The 22,825-nt window shown below is 41.6% G+C and overlaps 1 protein-coding gene across 4 annotated transcripts in view; it reads left to right on the top strand.

The window, feature by feature from the left end:
- The window catches only part of TMOD2 (tropomodulin 2), a 56,879-nt gene that overhangs the window by 12,234 nt on the left and 21,820 nt on the right, over positions 1-22,825 (top strand). For 2 of the 4 annotated variants that reach the window (XM_017504627.2, XM_017504626.2), the window contains exons 2-7: positions 4,753-4,947; positions 6,561-6,717; positions 12,269-12,391; positions 15,163-15,249; positions 18,282-18,412; positions 19,986-20,093. In XM_017504627.2, coding sequence (XP_017360116.1) covers positions 4,822-4,947; positions 6,561-6,717; positions 12,269-12,391; positions 15,163-15,249; positions 18,282-18,412; positions 19,986-20,093 — 732 coding nt within the window. In that variant the 5' untranslated portion in view covers positions 4,753-4,821. Of the gene's footprint in view, positions 1-4,749; positions 4,948-6,560; positions 6,718-12,268; positions 12,392-15,162; positions 15,250-18,281; positions 18,413-19,985; positions 20,094-22,825 lie in introns of all 4 variants that reach the window. The other 2 variants (XM_017504625.2, XM_037729952.1) reach the window with 1 other exon arrangement.

Genomic DNA, 22,825 nt, shown 5'->3' with positions numbered 1-22,825 from the left:
CCAGGAATTGGAGGCTGCAATTAGCTATGATCAAGCCAGCATGTGCAAGAGTAAGACCCTGTCTTTAAAAAAAAAAAAAAAAAACCAAAACCTAAAATGCAATAAAATAAATAAATGGGAAAAAAAATCATTCAAATAGATTCTTACCAACCCTAAGATACCATTGATTGTAAAACTCTCCAGTATTTTATGTGTTACTAAGAAAAAAAGGCTTGCAATCAAAATACAACATGTTTTCTTAAAAATACAAATTTTTGGCTGGGCACGGTGGCTCACACCTATAATTCCAGCTCTTTGGTAGACCAAGCTGGAAGGATCGTTTGAGCACAGGTGTTAGGGACCGGCCTGGCCCACATAGTGAGATCCTGTATCTACAAAAAATAAAAATTAGCCAGGCATGGTGGTGCACACCTGTAGTTCAGCTACTCAGGAGGCTGGTCTGGGAGGATCTTGAGCCCAGGAGGAAAAGGCTGCAGTGAGTTGTGATAACACACAACTGAACTCAAGCCTGGGCAACAGAGTGAGACCATGTCTCAAAAAATAATAATAATTTTTCCTTTATTGACAGAGCTGTTTTAGACTTCCACATAGGTTTTTTGAAATCTTTTTTACTGAAGTGTAAATGATATACAATAAAGTGCACATATTTCAAGTTACAGTTTGATAAGGTTTGACATTCACATATACATGTGGAACCATCACCACAATCAAGGTAGTAAACATAGGCAACATCCCCAAAAGGTTCCCCATGCCCCTGTGTCATCCCTCTCATCAGCCCTTCCCACCTCTCTCCCATGCCTAAGCAACTCTGATTTCTTTCCATGATGTAAATTAGTTTACATGTTCTAAAAGTTTAGATAAATGGAATCCTACAGTATACATTCTTTTGGTCTTCTTTCACTCATTATAATTATTTTCAGGTTCATTCATGTTGTTGTATACGTCAATAGTTCATTCCCTTGTATTGCTGAGAAGTATTCCATTATATGGATATACCACAATTTGTTTAGTTTTATTTACTTATATAGGGACAGGATCTCACTCTGTTGCCCAGGCTGGAGTGCAGTGGTGCAACCATAGCTCACTGCAGCCTCGACCTCCTGGCTCAAGCAATTCTCCCACCTCATCCTCCCAAATAACTGGGACTACAGGCATGTGCCACCACACCCAGCTAATTTTTTTTTAATGTAGAAATGGGGTTTCACTGTGTTTCCCAGGCTGGTCTCAAATTCCTGTGCTCAAGAAATCGTCCCGCCTCAGTCTTTCAAAGCGTTAGGACTATAGGCGTGAGCCACTGCTCCTGGTCACAATTTGCTTTTTATTCACTTACTGTCATTCAGGTTGTTTTCAGTTTTTGGCAATTACAAATAAATGTGCTATGAATATACATGGATTTTAAAATCATATATCTCTCCTGCGCATACATAAAAAGGGGAAATGTAAGTGAAATTCATTCATTGGTTGAATTCTTAAAACTTCTTCACACTCTAACATTTTAGATCACTATTTTACTCATCCATGTCTGGTTTTTTCCCACACAATAATTTTCTCTGTGCCATCAAGTGGTAATTTTAAAAATCTGTAAAAAACAAAACTAAAACTAAAAGCTACTGAACTGGGCGCTTAAACTCACTCTCTCGTTATGTGGAACTATCCTAATCTGTACCTTTCTTTGGGAGTGCTGCTGAACATACCAGCATTGTCACCTCCTTATGATTGTCTGCTTTCTGAATTTTTAAAAGAGTATTGCAGGCCAGGCATGGTAGCTCACGCCTGTAATCCCAGTACTTTGGGAAGCTGAGGTGGGCAGATCACCTGAGGTTGGCAGTTCAAGACCAGCCTGACCAACATGGAGAAACCCCCTCTCTACTGAAAATACAAAATTAGCTGGGTGTGGTGGCAGGTACCTGTAATCCCAGCTACGTGGGAGGCTGAGGCAGAAGAATTGCTTGAACCCAGGAGGCAGAGGTTGCGGTGAGCCGAGATCACACCATTGCGCTCCAGCCTGGGCGACAGAGCAAAACTCCATCTCAAAAAAAAAAGAGTATTCCATAGTTGTCCCTGGGATTTCCTTCCAAATCCTTAACATCAACTCTGTTAGTTTTGAAGCTGGTGCTTTTGATATTTATGTATATACAAGCAATGACAAGTACAATTTTACTGCTGCTGGGACAATAGTAATTATAGCACACCATCAATTCTAAGACATATCACAATTTCAGAATATTAAGTGCGATAAACTGTGCATTTTAGAATCCATTAAGTAGCGTAGTTCAACAAATTCATTTGGTGGATAAGGGCCTGGAAGATGCCATCCTTGTCCTGTGTGGTGCAATAAGTTAGTGGTGGCTGGTGCCAGAACAAAGTATATAGGATCCAGTTGGTTTCTCTGACTTTAGTAGGATTTTTGTTTGTTTATTTTTTACTAGATTAAAGTCATTAAAGCTTTGGGGGAAAAAAAAGAGGGCTGGGAGACCTCATCTCTACAAAAAAAATTTTTTAATTAGCTGGGCATCGTGACATATGCCTGTAGTCCTGGGTGTGGTGTGCACATGGAATCCCAGCTACTCCGGAGGTTGAGGTGGGAGGATCACTTGAGCCCAGGAGGTGGAGGTCTTAGTGAGCCAAGATGGTACCACTGCACTCCAGCCTGGGAAACAGTGGGGAGCCCTGTCTCTAAATTAATAAGCAAGAAAGGGAGCTAATGAAAGAGAGAGTTACGTTGTAAGTGAAAGGGGTATCAACACAGAAACTACAAACCTGACCATTGTGAGCAGCTGAATTCACAAAGGGAAGGGAACACTATTCTAATAGCCCTTAAGAGGCCCACCTGCAGCCAGTCTCTTTCCATGCCAACCTATTCTTCGCTCTTATGATTGGAACTCATTAAAAAAAAAAAAATTGGCGTGCTCAGATCACTCCCCTACATTAAGAAGTTATGGTGGCTTCCCATCCCCAGCAGAATAAAGTCCAGATCCCTTAGCATGGCACAGAAGGAAGGCCCTTCACAGATGTCCCGTCTGCATCTTTAGTTCTTTCCTCTCCCTCCCTCCATGAATCCCCCTCTCCAGCCACGCCTCCTACTCCACCAGTGTATCATGTACTGTCTTATCCTGTGCCTCTTTGTGCTGTTCTCTTTTCCCAGAATGACACTTGCCCATCCATGTCCACCTTATGACCTCTTCCTTCAATGCTCAAACACAACCTCTTTTTCACAGTTTCCCCTCAAACTTCCCCCATTTACTCAGTGATTATTTCCCCATGTGTTTTCAGACCTACTTTATATATTATGTCTAATACTTGTGGCATTATTGCTATTTGTGTGTCTGTCTCACTAAGCTGTGATGTTGGGGAAAGGGGGCATTTTGATACGTATAATTTTTTTTTGAGACAGAGTCGTAATGTGTGGCTCAGGCTGGAGTGCAGTGGCACCATCTCAGTACTGCAACCTCCATCCACTTCCTGGGTTCAAGTGATTCTCCTGCCTCAGCCTCCTGAGTAGCTGGGACTACAGGCATGCACCACCATGCCTGGCTAATTTTTGTATTTTTTAGTGGAGATGGGTTTCACCATATTGGTCAGGCTGGTCTCAAACTCCTGACCTCAGGTGATCCACCTGCCTTGGCCTCCCAAAGTGTTGGAATTACAGGTGTGAGCCACCGCACCCAGCCTCCTCATGTGTTTTTAAACCTACTTTATACATTATGTCTAATACTTATGCCATTGTTGTAATTTGCGTGTCTGTCTCACTAAGCTGTGATCTTCTTGGGGAAAGGGGGCATGTCTTATTTATCTTTGTATTTCTATTTTCTAGAGCTGTGCCTGGCAAATAGTAGGTATATAGCAAATGTTTATTGGCTTGAAAGATGTGATTGGTGGTAATACCTCCTAAGGAGAAACATAGTCAGTGAAGTACATTGCTCTTTCCTGAATGATTATTATCTTTCTAGGGAAGATCTGTAGAATCCTCTGCAAGGAGGAAAGGATTGAGTAAAAGTTTCATTTTGGGTGAAAGTTTAGAAGTGAGGTGGTATAAAAATAAAGGTTGAGAGAAGAATGGTCTGGGGGTATAAAGAATGAATACGTAGGATGGCTAAAGAAACGTAAAGGAAATGAGACTAGAAATAGAAAGGAAAACAAAGCAAGGAGAAAGACAGAGTGATCACATGGCCAGGATTTTAGAATCGTACTTAGTTTAATTGCAGGGGAGTTACTGGACAATGCTTTCTCACATAGACGTTCCAAACTCTCGTTGGTGAATGAATCCCATTTTGTATTCCTCACATTGCTCTCTCCCTGAAAAGGCACAAGTATGCTTCTTACAGCTGCCTTACAATTAGTGCATTGTTCTCCCCTGTTTTTCTATGGAGAGTTGGGGAAGGCAGAGTAGTATGATGGAAAACCACTCACTACACTAGGAATTAGAAAGCCAGGCTCACCCATCCCAGCTCTGTGAGCTCAAGCAAGGCACTAGGTCACCTTCACCTCAGAATAGTCATCTATAAAATGGGAATGATAATATTGGCACAGGCTTCCTCACAGGATTGTTGTAAAAATCAAAATAAGTGAAATATGTGAAAACCCTTTGTAAGCTGTCAGGTTGCTCTGCAAATGAAGGGAATATTACCTTTTACTTGAATTATTCATTCAATACAGTAGGCTCCTCTGGAGGCGTAGTTCTGTCTCCTGTTAATAAGTCCTGTTTACAGAAAGGAGATTGTTTTTTAATTAGTGTTTCTTTTTTATTAGCAGTATTCTGAAGTCTCAGGAAATTGGACCACATAAATGTGCATGGCCCATGAGAAAGGCATATAAGAAGCCATGGCACTCCCCTTTCGAAAAGAGCTGGAGAAATACAAGAACATTGATGAAGATGAGCTTCTTGGCAAACTCTCAGAAGAGGAACTGAAGCAGTTGGAAAATGTTCTAGATGACCTAGATCCCGAGGTAAGTGACATGGAACTGAAGCAGAGTGGTTAATGATAGTATGAATAAATGGCATGATTTGGTCCTTAAAAATATGGTAGAAATCCCTTAGCCCTGAATGCACATTTTCTTTTCTTCCTCTGATTGGTTCTGGGTCACTTATGTTTACAAATTCCTAGAGAACCTCACAGCCACTACAATGTGATATAGCAAATGTATTTCTCAAAAACCAGCCTGGTGTAAATCAGGGGAAATATTTTCCATTGGTTGAGGAAGGACTAGTCTGACTTACGGGAAAAAGAAGGAAAGTGGAAAAGAGAACAAATCTTATTGAGCTTTTTTCTGGGCACAGAAACCATTGAGGTAAACTGTATTATCCCTATTTCATAATTGAGGAGACAGACATGGAGAGGTAATTTATGTGAGATTCCATACTGATAAGTGTCAGAGATGGTATTTAACTCAGGTTTTTAACCCCAAATGCAATTGGTTTTTTGTTTTTTTTTTTTCAGGCAGAGTCTAACTTTGCCACCCAGGCTGGAGTACAGTGACGTGATCTCGGCTCACTGCAACCTCCACCTCCCAGGTTCAAGTCATTCTCCTGCCTCAGCCTCCCAAGTAGCTGGGATTACAGGTGCCCACCACCGTGCCTGGCTAATTTTTGTATTTTTAGCAGAGACAAGGTTTTGCCATGTTGGCCATGTTGGTCTCAAATTCCTGACCTCAAGTGATCTGTCTGCCTCGGTCTCCCAAAGTGCTAGGATTATAGGCATAAGCCACCACGCCCGGCCCCAAATGCAGATTTTTTAAAATATCTCATTTCTTTCAAATGTGCAAATAATGTGAACTCTTTGATGAACTTATAACAATGAATAGATTCAACTGACTATAATCATAATATCAAGTTCATTTCAATGGAGTTTCTAATGTTTATATGAGTTCTTGAAAAGTTAAGTTACTTGTTATATTTGTTTAGCAAGCACTTTCTTCAGACCTGCTGGTATGATCTTAAATTTAGAATTGGTGGCGTCCAAAATAGTGATTTTACTATAAATAAAAATGCAACTAAAACAAAATTATATATATATGGTATTCTGATATGTCAGATACTTTGGATGTTGTATTTACTTTTTAAAATATAGGTATTCTGCTTTTATTTTTTTAACTTAAGGAAGGAATCTCAAAGCTTAATCAAGCAGGCATTAACATCTTCATAATATTACGTATCAGCTTGGCTGCTTCTGCAGGGGACGTGTTCGCCATGTCAGCTCCTTGTCAGTCTCATGTTTCTGCCTGGGAGCACCTTGGGTACAGCCCTAGCCAAACCTAAGCACAATCTACAAGGAAAGAGGCCTTTTGCCTCCATGTTCTAGGAGGCAGCTTCAGAAAACTCAGGCTGCTCTAGCCATCTATGCTCTGCTTGAGCATGTTGGGAGGCACCTCTCAGCACAGGACATTGGAACAAGTAGGGCCTCAGAGACACCCCAGAGCCCCCAGACCTCAGTTCACATGCCCATTCTGTGTAGGCATCTTTCCTGCTTCTGCAGCTCACAGTGAGTGGGGGTGGAAGAGGAAGTCGCAATGTGCAGGCCAGCAGACATCCCTCCTTCTTGTTCACACCTTTGTCTTGTCAGAGTGCCATGCTACCAGCTGGATTCCGACAGAAAGACCAGACACAGAAGGCAGCCACTGGCCCCTTTGACCGTGAGCACCTCCTCATGTACCTGGAGAAGGAGGCTTTGGAACAGAAAGACAGAGAGGACTTTGTGCCCTTCACTGGAGAAAAGAAAGGTAAGGACCACAGGCAGAGCATCTTGGAACAGAGGTACTCTTAGTTAAGAGTACCTCTTTTTATTTTATTGTCATGGAGGGTCAAGCAAGGGAACTGTCCTGGAAATGGGAAATAAGCCCATGAACTGGATTCACTATTAAAAAGAATCATGGCTGATAGTTATGTGTCATTTTACATTAGGCCAAACCCATAGGATGTACAACACCAAGACTGAACCCTAATGGAAACTGTGGACTTTGGGTGATAATGATGTGTCCATGAAAGTTCATCAGTTGTATCCCTATGGTATAAGAGGGCATTAGGCCTGTAATCCCAGCACTTTGGGAGGCCGAGGCGAGCAGATCACGAGGTCAGGAGTTTGAGACCAGCCTGACCAACATGGTGAAATCCCATCTCTATTAAAATTATAAAAATTAGCTGGGTGTGGTGGCAGACGCCTGTAATCCCAGCTACTTGGGAGGCTGAGGTAAGAGAATGGCTTGAATCCAGGAGGTGGAGGTTGCGGTGAGCCAAGATTGCACCGTTGCATTCCAGCCTGGGCAACAAGAGTGAAACTCCATCTCAAAAAAAGAAAAAGATGTCGTTAGTTGTGGGAGGATGAGTTGGGAGGGTACATTAAAAGAAAAAAGAAACATGGTCAAATATATAGGCTAATTACTTAGGGTGTGATGGTTCTCAAATTAGTTTAGTGAAAAAATCCCAAAGAAAGTTTTGATAATGTGAAGCAATGTCATGCCTGAGAGTTTCCTAGGCACTGGTGTGTTTCTCTTAGCCTGGTGCTTTACCAACTGCAGAATGCCCTCAAGACCTTTCTGCTCTATGTCCAGGATGGCTCTAGCACTTCAACCCTAACCTTAGAGACTACCATTAAAGTCCAGTGCAGTCATTCATGCACTCATCATCGACTGAATGCCTCCTCTGTGCAGAGCCTTGTGGCCAGATGCTAGAATCACAGGTAAAATAGACTCTGTCGTGCCCTCAAGGAGTTTGTGGTCTAGTGAGAGAACCACGATGACAGAGCTAGGAAGGCTGTGAGGAGCAAGGAGATATTTTCCATGTCAGGACTGAGCTCTGAGCTAAGAATAGGAAACCCTCCTCATTAGCTCCTGACCCTGTGCTCCCCTTTGGAGGAAGAGTGACTATCAATAGCCTGTCCAGCTTTCTCAGCTATAGATAGTGACTTGAACCCAAAGATGCTAATGGAATTATTGATAACCTCACAGCAACTACAATCTTTTATAATATAAATCAGATCATGTCAGCCGGGCACAGTGGCTCACACCTATAATTCCTTTACTTTGGGAAGCTGAGACAGGAGGATCACTTGAGCCTAGGAGTTCAAGACCAGCCTGGGCAACATGACAAAACCCTGTCTCTGCAAAAAATGCAAAAATTAGCCAAGCATGGTGGTGCACCTGTGTTCAAAGCTACTTAGGAGCTGATATGGGAGGATTGGTTGAGCCCAGGAGGTCAAAGCGGCAATAAACCACTATCATGCCACTGTACTATAGCTTGGGCCACAGAGTGGAACTGTGTCTCAAAATAAATAAACAAACCAACCAAATCTTGTCATTTCCCTACTTAAAGTCTCAAATCCTTACTATAGTCTTTAAAGTAGTTACAGCCACTATCCGCCTCTCTATGTGCATCTGGCCTTCCCTTGCTAAGCTTCAGCCCTCACTGTCTTCATTCATTTCCCCAAACCTGCCAAGTTATTTTCCTCTCTCAGGCTGGTCTTCTCATGGACACTTCCTTCTGACTCACGTCCCCATTTTTCATATCCTAAGGATCTCAGCTTAAATGTCAGGGCCTCAGGCTTTCCCTGACCTCTTTCTCTATCATGACAGCTACTTATTGCCTTCACAGCACTGTAACAATGTTCATCACTTTATTTACTTTGGTTTTTGCGTGTTTTCATGTGATAGGGTCCTTTTTCGTATTCTCATACAAAAACTGGCATGGAGGCACTTGATAAACATGAGTTCGAGTGAATGCCATCTCAGAACATCTGTACTACAGCCGTGGGAGCAAGAGCACCCAGCTCCTAGCTGGCATGAGGCAGAGTGCTGCTGCCCTGTCTCACAGAATGCCCAGGCTGTCCTCTGTATTGTGCATATTTGGTGGATCACGTACCATTGAGAATGTCATTAAGAAAGTAAAATTGGGCCACGTGCAGTGGGTCACACCTGTAATCCCAGCACCCAGCACTTTGGGAGCCTGAGACGGAAGGATCCCATGAATCCAGGAGTTCAAGATTGCCATGAGCTATGATCCTACCACTGCACTCCAGCCTGGGTGATAAAGTGAGATCCTACTTCCAAAAAAATAATAAATAAATAAATAAAGTAATATTGAACAGTGACAAACTGGGCAAATAACCAAGGATTACTGTGAAAATATGAAGCTCTTTCTATAGCAGCATAGTTGCTATTGGACTACTTTAATTATGAAAAAAATTATCATGTCAAATCTTCCGTAAAGTCCCAATTAACATCAAGTAGTGACAGCAAAATAAGGGAAAGCTGTTATCTTTTCTTCTCAGAGTAGAGGTCTGAAGAATGGCTATGGTATATTATCTCATGATCAAGATTAATTCTCCAGATGGTTTGTGGGGGAGTTAGGAACGCAGGAGCTGTCTGAGTAATAGAGATATAAAAGAGGTATACAGTTGCATAGTGTAGCTTAGGAGATGGTTGAGAAGTAGCACAATGGAATAAAGTGAGCAGGGAGCAAGTTTTCTTTTCTTTTTTTTTTTTTTTTTTTTGAGACGGAGTTTCGCTCTTGTTGCCCAGGCTGGAGTGCAATGGCGCGATCTCGGCTCACCGCAACCTCCGCCTCCTGGGTTCAGGCAATTCTCCTGCCTCAGCCACCTGAGTAGCTGGGATTACAGGCACGCACCACCATGCCCAGCTGATATTTTGTGTTTTTAGTAGAGACGGGGTTTCACTATGTTGACCAGGGTGGTCTGGATCTCTTGACCTCGTGATCCACCCACCTCGGCCTTCCAAAGTGCTGGGATTACAGGCTTGAGCCACCGCGCCCGGCCCAGGTAGCAAGTTTTCTAATCAAGTGGCAGAGCAGAGTGAAGAGTATGTGGGGCCCCTAGGAGCACCAGTGAGACCATCCAGAAGCAGCGGGGGGCTACTATGAGGTCCTCAAGAGAGGCCGCACAACTGCAGTTCTGAATACTGTGTGCTGGTGCACCTCAGGTTCCTGGGCTAGATTTTACTCTGGTGCAGGGTTTTGCTTAGAACTTGTTATTTAGGGCCAGGCATGGTGGCTCACACCTGTAATCCCAACACTTTGGGAGACCGAGGTAGGCAGATCACCTGAGGTCAGGAGTTTGAGACCAGCCTGACCAACATAGTGAAACCCCATCTCTACTAAAAATACAAAATTAGCTGGGTGTGGTGGCACATGCATGTAATCCAAGCTACTTGGGAGGCTGAGGCAGGAGAATTGTTTGAACATGAGAGGTGGAGGTTGCAGTGAGCCAAGATCACACTTTATAGCTGAGATTACACTCCAGCCTGGGCAACAAGAGTGAAACTCCATCTCCAAAAAACAAAACAAAACTTGTTATATGGTTGAACCTCCAGGAATGGATCTGCATCAGCAGTTGTCCTGAATACCGATAGCTGCGTACCTTGTGTTTAGTACCAGGAAGGAGGAACCTAGAAAATTCTGTTTTAGGCTGGGCACAGTGGCTCATGCCTGTAATCTCAGCACTTTGGGAGGCCAAGGCAGGAGGATTGCTTGAGCCCAGAAGGTCAAGGTTACAGTGAGTTATTATTGCACCACTGCACTCCAGCCTGAATGACAGAGTAAGACCCTATCTTTCAAAATGAAAAAATACAGAAAGAAATCTTATTTTGACTGTAGACCCAGCCATTTCCGGTAAAACCAGAAATTCATAGCCCTTGTAATCAGGGACGTCTCCTGCAGAGTTCTCATGCAGGAGGGTTATTGACTTTGGGTTGGACCCCTTCCTTTTCCATAGGAGTGGGATGAGCCAGGCTAGCCAAGGAGACATGGAGAGAACTTGGGTTCCAATGGGCTGAAACTAGAGCCAGATGAGTCTTTAGAGAACTCTAATGATCAAAATGGAAGAGAAAAATTTCAGAGATGGTGCCCAAAAAGTAAGAGCGGCTTCAAAAAAGAGAGAAACCAAGAGTTAAAAGCTGGGAAGAATTAGAAAAGGATATGAATGCTCTGGGGTGTTTTGATTATGACTCTAGAATGTCCTGGTTGCATATGTGGGATGTGGATGTGTTGGCCTGGCTGGAAGTTAGGAGCAGGAACTGTGCCATCCTCCTGGGTACAGCAGTGTTATTTCATCAGTTCAGATGTTTGAGCTGGGAGTTAGGAAATATCAGCATTTTCAGAAGTCAGTAGGTGACAAAATAAATGGAATCTGACAGGATGAAGTAAGAGACGGTAGCAGAGGATGGATCCATGGGAAGCACAGAATGCCTTGCTGCTCACAGACCCCCACTATCTTCAGGCATAGTGATCCTTAAAATTTTTCCTTAAAATCTGGCCTGCTTTGGTGACTCTAGAGAGGTGGCTATGTCCCCAGCTCACTACACTAGCCCACCTAGCCCCAGATATGGCATGCTAGTTGTCTGCATTTCCAATTTAGAGGGAGCACTCCAAGGGATTGCCAGTTTGTTCCTCAGGAACCCCTGGTGCTGTTTAGAAGAACCTGCTCCTAATATTTGCAGGGTCCAAGGCAAGAACACAAATAGAAGCCCACATGCCACGTTTTCCAAATATTTAGAAGTTAAAAACCATTAAAATATGTTGTATCCTCCTTCAGATATACCTAGAAGGCCAGTATTCTTGGACTTCCAAGAGTTCCATGCAGGGATATGGATCTGTCCCGCACTGCCAGGGCCTCAAACACACATGTCAGACACTCCAGCCCACATAGTCCAAGCTTCGTCCATGCTTCCCCACAAATAGCCTCCCCTTGGCCTGAGGGTACACACCCAGCAGTGTAACCTGCCTTCAGGACGATAGACATGAGAAGGGGCTTATGGAGGCCCTAGAGGCAGGCTCAGGGCTCTTTGGGCAAGGCATTCCAGGGTCCTAGGTATCTGAAGTGTGGCCTAGAAAGTGGCCTGTATGCTAGATGGGAATATCTCTTTGGCTCCATGGCTTCTCCCTTGGAGGGGAGACATACAGCCACAGGAAGACTAGTATGCGTCCTCTAAAGTGCACGACTCAGGGCAGGGCCCCTCCTGCGCAGACCCAAGGTCAGTACTGCCAACAGTAGAGGGGTAGAAGCCACCATTTCCCTCTGTGTTTAAGGACTATAGTCCCAGATCTCTATGTGGCAGAATGCAGGATTCCTCCACCAGTGTTTCTTCCCTCCAACAGTGACTTACTGATGTCGGCACCATCCTAGCCATCCAGGAATGTCAGCTGGATATGAACTGGCTCAATCATATGGGTCTCAATGGCCAGAACTGCGTTCTCTGCTCAGTCTACTTACCCTACCTATAAGGCAGTAATACTCAGTTTTTTTGTTTTTCTTCTGATTTAAAGGGAGAGTCTTTATCCCTAAAGAAAAGCCTGTAGAAACTCGTGAAGAAGAAAAAGTGACCCTTGACCCAGAACTGGAAGAAGCTTTGGCCAGTGCCTCTGACACTGAACTCTATGATCTTGCAGGTTAGTCCTCAACTCTGGGAACTTTCTTGTCTGGCTCCATGACCTCCCAGCGTGCAGTGGTACCCATGGCAGCAGCCTTTGAGTTTCTCTGTAGGTAGGAGAATGGCAGGTTGACACCAGACATTATATAGCTGTAAGTCTTGATGCAGGTGACTTAACCTCTCTGAGCAAATCTCATGTTGCTCTATTTCAGCTGCAAATAATACCCATCCAGCAAAAGTCAAGAGTTACTCTAAAAAATAAAGCAAACAAATATGAAGGAGTGTTGAGAGCTTAAAGAACAAAGCAACTTTTGCTTTCTAAGGAGCTTTCACATTTGGCATTTTATCATCACATTTCCATGAAGTTCTTGTTCTTCCCACAGTCACTGTTCCATTTTGATTCAGAAAATGCTAGGAGGTCTGTTAGCCTTCTAAACAATAGCAACATGATAATGATTGTAATTATTATTATTTAAAATGCAGATAGAAAAAGGTCAAAGAGTACAAAAGAACGTGTAGAAAAGTAAGGCTCTTGACTTTAATTACCGAGGCCCATTACCATTTCTTACATAGCCTTCAAGAAAGATTTTCTGCATATACCAGTATATTTAGGCATTAGATCTTCCCCCTACATATACAGGGTTATTAGATTGCCACAGGTTAGAGGTGCTTTAAAAACTGGGTCTGCAGCTTTAGCAGGAATTTTTATTCCATTGGAAGACACATATAATAGTCACCTCTTTCCTTCCAGGAGAACCAGCCTTATTCTAATATGTACCAACCATCCCAATTGCATTTGCATTCCTTCTGTGATAATGTCAGGAAGTTCCCATGTTTGTGAACTTAATATTGACCACTGCAGGGGTTGAAGCGCTTGCGTCACCTGGTGAAGGTGTTTTGCACCCACTGGCCTTCTTAGCCCTGGGGTTGCTGTGGAAGGATCCTGTTATGGCTACTGCTCCTCCCAGGGGTTGCCTCAGGGTCTCTACCAGAATTGCCCAGAGGGAGAATGCCACGCTGAACTTGAATTCCCAAGAAATGGCTTCAGAAAGGAGAAAGAGAAAAACACCAATTATTTGGAAGATACTAGGTCCTGAAATTCGTACAGTAAAACTGGGGAGAGAATCCAAATAGAAAACTCCTTGTTCATCCTTACTCAGCTTCTCTCCCTCATCCTATGTTCCCTAGGAATTCAGAAGGAAGCCTGGCTGGGATGGTGGCAGCATCTTCTCTAGGGTGGACCCTTCTGGAAGATTGAAGGCAGCCTCATGGGCAGATGGGCTGGCAGCCACTGAATTGTAGATAAGAAAGTGTCGGTGTATTGCCCATGTTATTGTGGCAGATAGAGAAAAGACAGAAAGTCCTTCAAGGGACTGGTAGTTGATCTACACGACAGTGCCTCTTAGACTGGCTGGGTGTCAATGTGGTTATCATCCAGAGTCTAGTTATTAGCCCTAAACTGTGGGAGCTCTGGACTGGAAATTTGATCTTGTCAGTATACATAGAAGCAGTCAGATTGAAGCAAAGTGGGGGGAACTGATCCACTAGCCCAATTCACAGATAACAGGTGAAAAATGAGAACTTGGCAATGGGAACCAAATTACAGTTAGCAGTTACTTGGTGAGCACAGGGCCAGAGCAAGAAGATATGTTTGTTGTATGGCCTCAGTGTTTATCAAACGGGACACCTTCTCCTGTCCCCTTGACAGAGACACAGTGACAAATCCTTATTCTTTTAACAAGAATTTGTAAAGCACTTTGAACCGTGCCTGACACATAGGAAGTCACTTAATCTTGGTAATAAAGTAGAATTATTATCCCTATCTTACAGATGACGAAACTGAAACTCAGGCATGTAACAACTTCCCAAGTCACATAGTTAGTATGTGTCAGAGTCAGGATTCACGACTGCTCCCAAGTCCCCGACTTCACCCGGTCTGTGCTGGCTCTTTGCCTTTCCTCGTGCTGGGCTGGCTGCCTCCCTCCTTCAATATGTAGCTTACAGTAGACCTGGTGAGCATCTCAGAGGCGCTCCTCTGCCACCTGTCAACAGATTATTATCTCTTCTGGGATCCTTCTCCAGGTGGCCAATGTCACCTGGAATTGCGTTAGCAGAGGGAAATCTGAGTGGCGGTTACAGGTTCAGCCTGCCCCGCATTCATTCTCCCCAGCGTTGTTCCCCACATCCAATGCTGCCTCCTGATGCAAGTTCTGTATAATACAGGAAGCTGAAAATCTCAGTACGCTCAGCTGAGCTTTTATTGCTGATGTTGCTTTTTTTTTCCCCGCACCCTGGAATGCTCTAGACTGTGAAGAGACAGTTATATTTGGTACTGAGAGATGAAAAGGCTGACACTGAAAGAGGCCTCTAGAAAAATATATGCAATAATCTATATAATGTTATATCTTAAAAATCCTTAGTCTCAGTCCCACCTTCTCATTTTACAGATGAGAAAACTGAGAGGTTGAGTCTACTTAAGTAAGAGGTCTAGGCAGATTTTCAGTAAATTGTTGCCATAACTAGGCTGTCGTTTCTCAGATCCTAAATGATTCTACATGTGGAGATGTAGAAAGATGTGACAATTACTGGTGGTCTTGAAAGGAGGGTTTTTTAATAAGTGTACTTAACACTGTACATGGGAACGTGGGACCACACACTGTGCAAGGAAAGAGGACTCAGGGACTTAACTTTATGACATAAAGAATTGTTCTTCAAGAAGCAAATTAGCAATGTGGTCATCCTAATGTGCTTCTCCAAACTAATGCTCATTTGTTGATTGTCTGTTTTTAGCTGTCCTTGGAGTCCACAATTTGCTCAACAATCCAAAGTTTGATGAAGAAACAGCCAATAATAAAGGTGGCAAAGGGCCTGTCAGAAGTAAGTTGATGTGGAATCTGTGGTTTTGTAAAGCTTTGGAGCCTGCAGCGTTGCTGGTAGGAGAGAGGCCTGTTGACTCTTGCAGGCCTCTGCTATTTCACTGGAATCATTGGGCTTTAATCAGTCAAACCAGAACACAGCAGCTGACAGTGAGAGCTCTGGCAATGAAACTAATACAGATCAGGGTATTTTGCCCAGAACACTTTCTTGGTAGGTCTGTTCAGTCAGAAGATAAAATTCCTGATGTATGGGTCTGCGTTAAATGGTATAATCCATGTTTGTGGAAGAAAAAAGGCTGTTAAAAGATTGCATAGTCATCACAAAATGCAGAGTTTTATGTTCCTAAGGATGTTTTAATCAACTATGATAGCTTGAATAAGTTCCCTTCTCTATTTGAGTGTCTTTTGTCTCAATAATAGATGCTTGTCATTAGAATTTACATGTTCACTTCCCTCAGAGAGCGTGAAAGACATGCTGGCATGGGCTTACTTGCACAGGACATTATGCACCACCATCTTCTATGTCAACATTTCCTGTAGAAGTGTACAATTGGGCCGGGCGTGGTGGCTCAAGCCTGTAATCCCAGCACTGTGGGAGGCCGAGGCGGGTGGATCACGAGGTCAAGAGATCGAGACCATCCTGGTCAACATGGTGAAACCCCGTCTCTACTAAAAAACTACAAAAAATTAGCTGGGCATGGTGGCACGTGCCTGTAATCCCAGCTACTCAGGAGGCTGAGGCAGGAGAATTGCCTGAACCCGGGAGGTGGAGGTTGTGGTGAGCCGAGATCGTGCCATTGCACTCCAGCCTGGGTAACATGAGCGAAACTCCGTCTCAAAAAAAAAAAAAAAAAAAAAAAAAAAGTGTACAATTAATTAGACTTTTTTATTCATTCATTCATCAGTCAGTCATCCACTAAATACCTAGTGTCAGGAAAGTTCTAGGCTTAGGTACAAAGATGAAAATGGTCCCTGCCCAAAGGAACTTACCTGTCTGGGGTAGGGAAGGAACAATAATCAGGTCATTTCAGTACAGTGTGATCCGTGTGCTTTGAAAACTCATAGAGGATTACAGCTTTTCTTAGGTTAATTTTGTTTTATTCGCTTTGATAGAGACTTGGGAGATGCTTTCTAATCTCAGTAGCATATAAATGAAATAATATTTATAGTGGTAATTTAACCACACAATGAGCAATGTTTCTTTTATTTTTTGAGATAGAGGCTTGCTCTGTCACCGAGACTGGAGTGCAATGGTGCAATCATAGTTCATTGCAGCCTTTAGCTCCTAGGCTCAAGTGATTTTCCCGCTCAGCCTCCTGAGTAGCCAGGACTACAGGTGCATGCCACCACACTCAGTTAATTATTTTTATTTCTATTTTGTAGAGACAGGGTCTTGCTGTGTTGCTCAGGCTGGCCTTTCTTGCTTCTTATGCATATGGATTAAAAATGCTCATCCTTTTTAGCTTCAGCATCAAAGGGTAACATTCTGACAGTATTTGCTATTAACAATCTGGTGCATATCCTTCTGGACTTTTATACATACACAAACATACAAATATTAACTTGTCTTCAAACTGTGGTCTCTTATCAGTACCTATAGGTTTCCTTCATTCTTTTAATGAGTAGGTAACTTTTTAAATGAATAGATAATTAAGATACTTTTTTTTTTTTTTGATACAGGGTCTCACTCTGTTGTCCAGGCTGGAGGGCAGTGCCTCTACTAAGGCTTACTGCAGCCTCAAACTCCTGGGAACAAGGGATCCTCCCATCTCAGTTCCATGAACAGCTAGGACTACAGGCATGCACCATTACACCTGGCTAATTTTTAAAATAGGTCTCCCTATGTTGCCCAGCCTAGTCTCAAACTCCTGGCCTCAAGCAGCTCTCCTGCTTCAGCTTCCCAAAGTGCAGGGATTATAGGTATGAGCCATTATTCCTGGCTCTTGAATAGATTCTTTTAACAAATAGACAGTGAGTTGTTACAGATTCTTTTAATGAATAGACAATGAGTTGTTATGTGATAATGCTATAGTTTATTTACCCGTTTTCATATCAATGGACATTTTGTTTATCATGTTTTTCGGTCACAAGTAATATATCAGGGAACAGGGAACACCCTTGGATATATATCTTTATGTATTTGTGCTATTTTTAAGACTTCTAGATATAGAATTGTTGGGTTATGGAGTATGCACATCTTTAATTTTGATAGATAATGCCAAATTACTCTCCCAAAACATTTGCATCATACCACCTTCCCACTTAGAAGTGCGAAGATGCTTTTTCCTCCACATTGTTGCCAACTCCAAATATTATCTTGTTTCACACTTGTTTGCTAATGAAATTGTATCTCATTTCTTTATTTTGGAGCTTAGTTAAATTTTTTATGTTTTTTGATTGAGTGGCAGATTCTTCTGAGCATATTATTGGTTCATTTTTAATCGGGTTGCCTTATTGATTTGTAGGAGCTCTGTTTATATTGAGATATTAATCCTTTGTATCTCTGTTAACTACTTTTTAGAATTCTTCCATTTTTCTTTTTTATCCCTTTCTCTTCCCATACCTTCCTCAAAACTAAAGCTCCATAATAGAACTCAGAGGAGGGTAGGGTATAATCAAGAGGCCAAAGGGGTATTAAAATTTGGGAAATGAAGACTTATTATGGTGTCTGATTTGTATCTCAGATCCTGTAGTCTAGTTAGTATAGCCTGACAGATGTCCATATGGAGCAGCAATAACTGCCCATGGATATTTTGAAAGTTGGAGTTTGCTGCAGGGCCTCCTGAACTTTTGGCTCCTTGCAGTGTTGGCCCCAGGGAATTCTCATTGCAGTTGAGAAACACCAGCCTTCCAAACTGTGACTCAGAGCTACACCACTCCCATGCTTGCTCAGCTGAGAATGAACTTACTGTCATGGCTATTAAAGTGTTATTGGAATCAGAGCATATGAAAGAAATGTCATTTTTGGAGACGTCACCACCGATTTTGATAGGAGAGACTTTGCATTTTTTACAATGAAAACTTGTGTTTTAGATGTTGTCAAAGGTGAAAAGGTCAAGCCAGTATTTGAGGAACCACCCAATCCCACAAATGTGGAAATAAGTCTGCAGCAGATGAAAGCGAATGATTCTAGCTTGCAAGAAGTCAACCTCAACAACATTAAGGTATTTCATTATGATTATCGTCAGTCACTTAACTTTATCGTGAGGTCAGAAAACTTACCAGAGATGACCGATTGCTTGTTTACACACCTGTTTGTAGTTCTTTGTTGTCACTGAGTTGGAGTCAGGGTATGCTATTCAAAAGAAGTGGGTTTTGAAAAACAGTGATTTCTATAATTATAACAATCGGCACACCTGAGTTAAACAGTACATTAGTTATATCTATTGCTGAGTAACAGATTACTCCAAAACTTAGAGGCTTCAAACAGCAGGCATTTATTATTTCACACACAATTTTTGAGTGTCAGGAATGTGGTGGTGGCTAGCTAGATAATATGGCTCAGTGTCTCAAATGAGGTGGTAGTGAAGTTGTCATCAAGGTCTGCATTACCAGGCTTGCCTGGGGCAGGAGGATCCAATTCCAAGATGGCAGATTCATATGGCTATTGGGAAGATGCCTCCGTTTCTCACCATGTGACTCCCCAGAGCGGGTGATCCAAGACAGAATGATGAGAAAGCAGGAAGCCACAATACCTGTTATGACCTGGTTTCTGAAATCACATGTTGTCACTTCCACTTTATTCAATTTAACAAGTTGTGCCACCCTCAAAGGGAAAGAATAGAAGATAGAGAGAGAGAGAGAGAGAGAGAGAGAGAGAGAGAGAGAGAGTGTGTGTGTGTGTGTTTAAACGTTACCTGAAGTCTGTTTTGTTTATTCTTACTGGGCCAATTTCTAGCATTTAATAATAGTAACCAGCTTTTATTGAGTACTTACTATGTGCCATGTCCTTTGCTAAGTACTTGGAATTTGTTATCTAATTTAATTATTAGTGGGACTTAGAGAGTTGTTAAGGTCATAGAGCTAGCCAATAGTGCAGTCAGGACTCTTCTCCCCTTCTAACCGCACCCCATATTGTCTCCCTCCCCAGTGGTCATTACTGTGCTAAATGATCTAGAAAAGGAACTACAAAGATGAATAAAATTTATTCAGTCTTTACTCTAAAAAAAAAAATTATCCTAGGAGAAAAACACTAAACAGATAATTATAACATGATATGGTAAGCCCCCAAATGTTATTGAATTGCAGAAAAGATAAATTTTAATGCTACCTAGGAGATCCGCTAAACAAAGGAGATGATATTTCATCTGGGTCTTGAAAGATGAGTAGGAATTAACCAGAGAAAAGGACAAAAGGAATTTCCAGGCTAAGGAGAAAGCATATATGTAAAGGTCTGAAAAAGAGAGAGATGGTATATAAAACAATGGCAAGTATGTCAGTCTGGCTAGAATATAGAGTGAAAAAGAAAAAGAGAGAAGTATAATATGTGCATACTTTCTTGGTTAGGGAAAACAGAAAGACGACGAGGGGTACCATAGTGGTAGGTTGGACTCCCCTGTTGGGCACTAAATGGTGCTGTTGGCTCAGGATTGCTTGGTTTCTGAAGGCTGAGTAACGACCCTCGTTTAGAAGGGGTATCATGTATTTAGCTATCTACACATATATGGTATTTAAAGGTTGTGGGTTCTTACCTCAGCATGAGTGTGCCATCAACTAGCCATGTCTTCTCTGTCTTAGAACATTCCAATTCCAACCCTGAGGGAATTTGCAAAGGCTCTGGAAACCAACACACATGTGAAGAAATTCAGCCTGGCTGCAACTCGAAGCAATGACCCTGTGGCCATTGTGAGTAAAATTCTTAGAAATATAACATGAAGTTATTTAATTCACTGGAGGCTCTATTTAATTTGTTGTATTAGCTAACAGTTTTTTAGATCTGGTAAACTTACATTCTACACAGTTAGTGAGCAAAATTATAGTTATGATGCAGTAGTAAAACTTCAGAACCCAACTGTCAGACACTACCTGGAATTTTGTCAGCATTACAATATTCAGAGAAAGAAACAAGATAAGTTTGGCATTTAACTAAATAAACATTTAGGGTTTGTTCTGTGTTTAAGACACATTTTCTAAAACTTTGGCATCTACAATCATTGGATATTATGACCCTAAAATCATTCAGGAACTAGCATCAATAGAAATATTAAAGTAGCCAAGTGTGGTGGCTCACATCTGTAATCCCAGCACTTTGGGAGGCCAAGGCAGGCACAACGCCTAAGGTCAAGAGTTCAAGACCAGTCTGGCCAATATGGTGAAACCCTGTCTCTACTAAAAATACAAAACTTAGCTGGGCATGGTCGCACAGGCCTGTAGTCCCAGCTACTCAGGAGACTGAGGCAGAAGAATCACTTGAACCCTTGAGGCAGAGGTTGCAGTGAGCCAAGATCATGCCACTGCATTCCAGCCTGGGTGACAGAGTGAGACTCGTCTCAAAAAAAAAAGAAAAAAGAAAAATTAAAATATATTTTAATCTTTGAAATGGATTAATGTGTGTCTCAAATATCTTAGACAACCGAATCATGAAAGATTTTGTGTTTGACACCCCGTTAACCAGAATATGAAAAAAATAGCCAGCCAGGTATGGTGACCCACACCTGTGATCTCAGCTACTCAGGAGGCTGAGGTGGGACAATTGCTTGAGCTCAGGATTTTGAGGCTATGATTGCACCTCTGCACTCCAGGCTGGGCAACAGAACAAGACCTCAGATAGATAGATAGATAGATAGATAGATAGATAGATAGATAGATAGATAAAATAGATAAAAATAGTGAACTAAAAGTTATATTCTTTCTATGCATTTTAGATAATTTAGCCAAATAAGGAAGCCCCTTAACCTAAGTAAATACTTATACCATTACTGTCATAATTTTTATTCTTCCTATCAATAGCTAATTAATAACTCCTCCTATTAATAACTAACGTATTGAGGAATTAGTAAATACCAGCAGTGATCTTTGTGCTTTCCACACATCAACTCATCTATTTGTCACTGTAAAACTATGCAGTATATACTAATATTAGTTCCAACTTTAACAAACAAGAAAACAGGCTCAGAGAAGTTAAGTAAGCTACCCAAGATAATACAACCAGTAAATGGCAGAGCCAGGATTCACTACCAAGTATTTCTGGTTCCACAGCCAGAATGCTTAACCATCAAGGTATGCTAGATTTACACACAATACCTAGCTGTTATTCATTTGCTAAAATATGTCACTTATCAAAAGCCTGGGCATCAGCCTGTGGTTCTGTGGCATTTAATGGGCAGCCCTTGAATCAAGTTAGAAAAATGAAAGTTGTCTTGACTTGGTGGTTTGATTTAAAGTTATATGTCTTTTGGAAGATCTAAAATAGCATTTAAAACAGATGCCATGAAAGTAATGACTACTTATCATGGTGCTGGCACAGAATAGATGCTTGTAAAGTACTTGTTAAATAAATGAATGATCACAACCTCCAACCTCTAGCAATACAGAATTTCCATGGTGATCACAGCAAACTTGAAATAAACATTCATGTAAAAGAGGAAGCAGGCTACAAAATCAATATTTTTACCAGCAGTTATTACATATCTAAATTTGTAGATTAAAAGCAGTTTTGAATTTGAAACCTACCATTAAAATAGAAAAATAGCAGAACTAGATAATTGGTAAGGTGAAATGAGCAGTTTAAGTATTCTTATTTCAGTATGGTTTTGTACTATTTCTGCATTTTAGTAGATTTTTTTCAGTAAAGCAAAAATATTCACAGTATACTTTGTGTGTAAATGAATAAAGTGATAAAGAAATTATTTGTCACTTCCATTTAATATATTATTTTCAGTAAAATTGCAGGGTTGGGGTTAGTTCACAATCACTGTCAACACTACTGGTAAATAACCTAACTTTTAATCTAGACCAAATAGATAACTTACTAAGTGGATTAAATAAATTCCAAATACAATAGTCACTGATGCTGTTTTTAATGTAACAACTATGTGTTGAATGTCTGTCATGTGAAAAACACTGTGCTAGGAGCTGGATTTTTTTAGTAACATTTTTCAGGCAAATTTGACCTTTTGCAACTTGCTTTTTAAAGAATAGTTTATTTGGCAACAAATGTTGCCAAAGGTGTGGAGAAAGGGCAACACTTGTATACCGTTGGTGGGAATGTAGAGTAGTATAGCCCTTATGGGAAACCGTATGGAGGCTTCTTAAAAAACTCAAATTAGAGCTACATATGATCCAGCAATCCTGCTACTGGGTATATATCCAAAAGAAAGGAAATCAGTATATTGAAGACATACCTACCCTCCCGTGTTTACTGCAGCACTGTTGACAACAGTCAAGATATGGAATCAACCTAAGTGTTCATCAACAGATGAATGGATGAAGAAACGTGTTATATATACACACTAAAATATTATTCAGCCATAAAAAAGAATGAAATCCTGTCATTTTCAGCACTATGGGTGAGACTGGAGGTCATTGTGTTAAGTGAAAGAAGCCAAGCACAAAAAAATAAATATAGCATGTTCTCA

Source organism: Cebus imitator, unplaced genomic scaffold, assembly GCF_001604975.1.
Source record: "Cebus imitator isolate Cc_AM_T3 unplaced genomic scaffold, Cebus_imitator-1.0 Scaffold325, whole genome shotgun sequence".
Taxonomy (NCBI): domain Eukaryota; kingdom Metazoa; phylum Chordata; class Mammalia; order Primates; family Cebidae; genus Cebus; species Cebus imitator.
The sequence above is the reverse complement of the archived record's forward strand: the minus strand, read 5'-3'. Positions and strand labels throughout refer to the sequence as shown.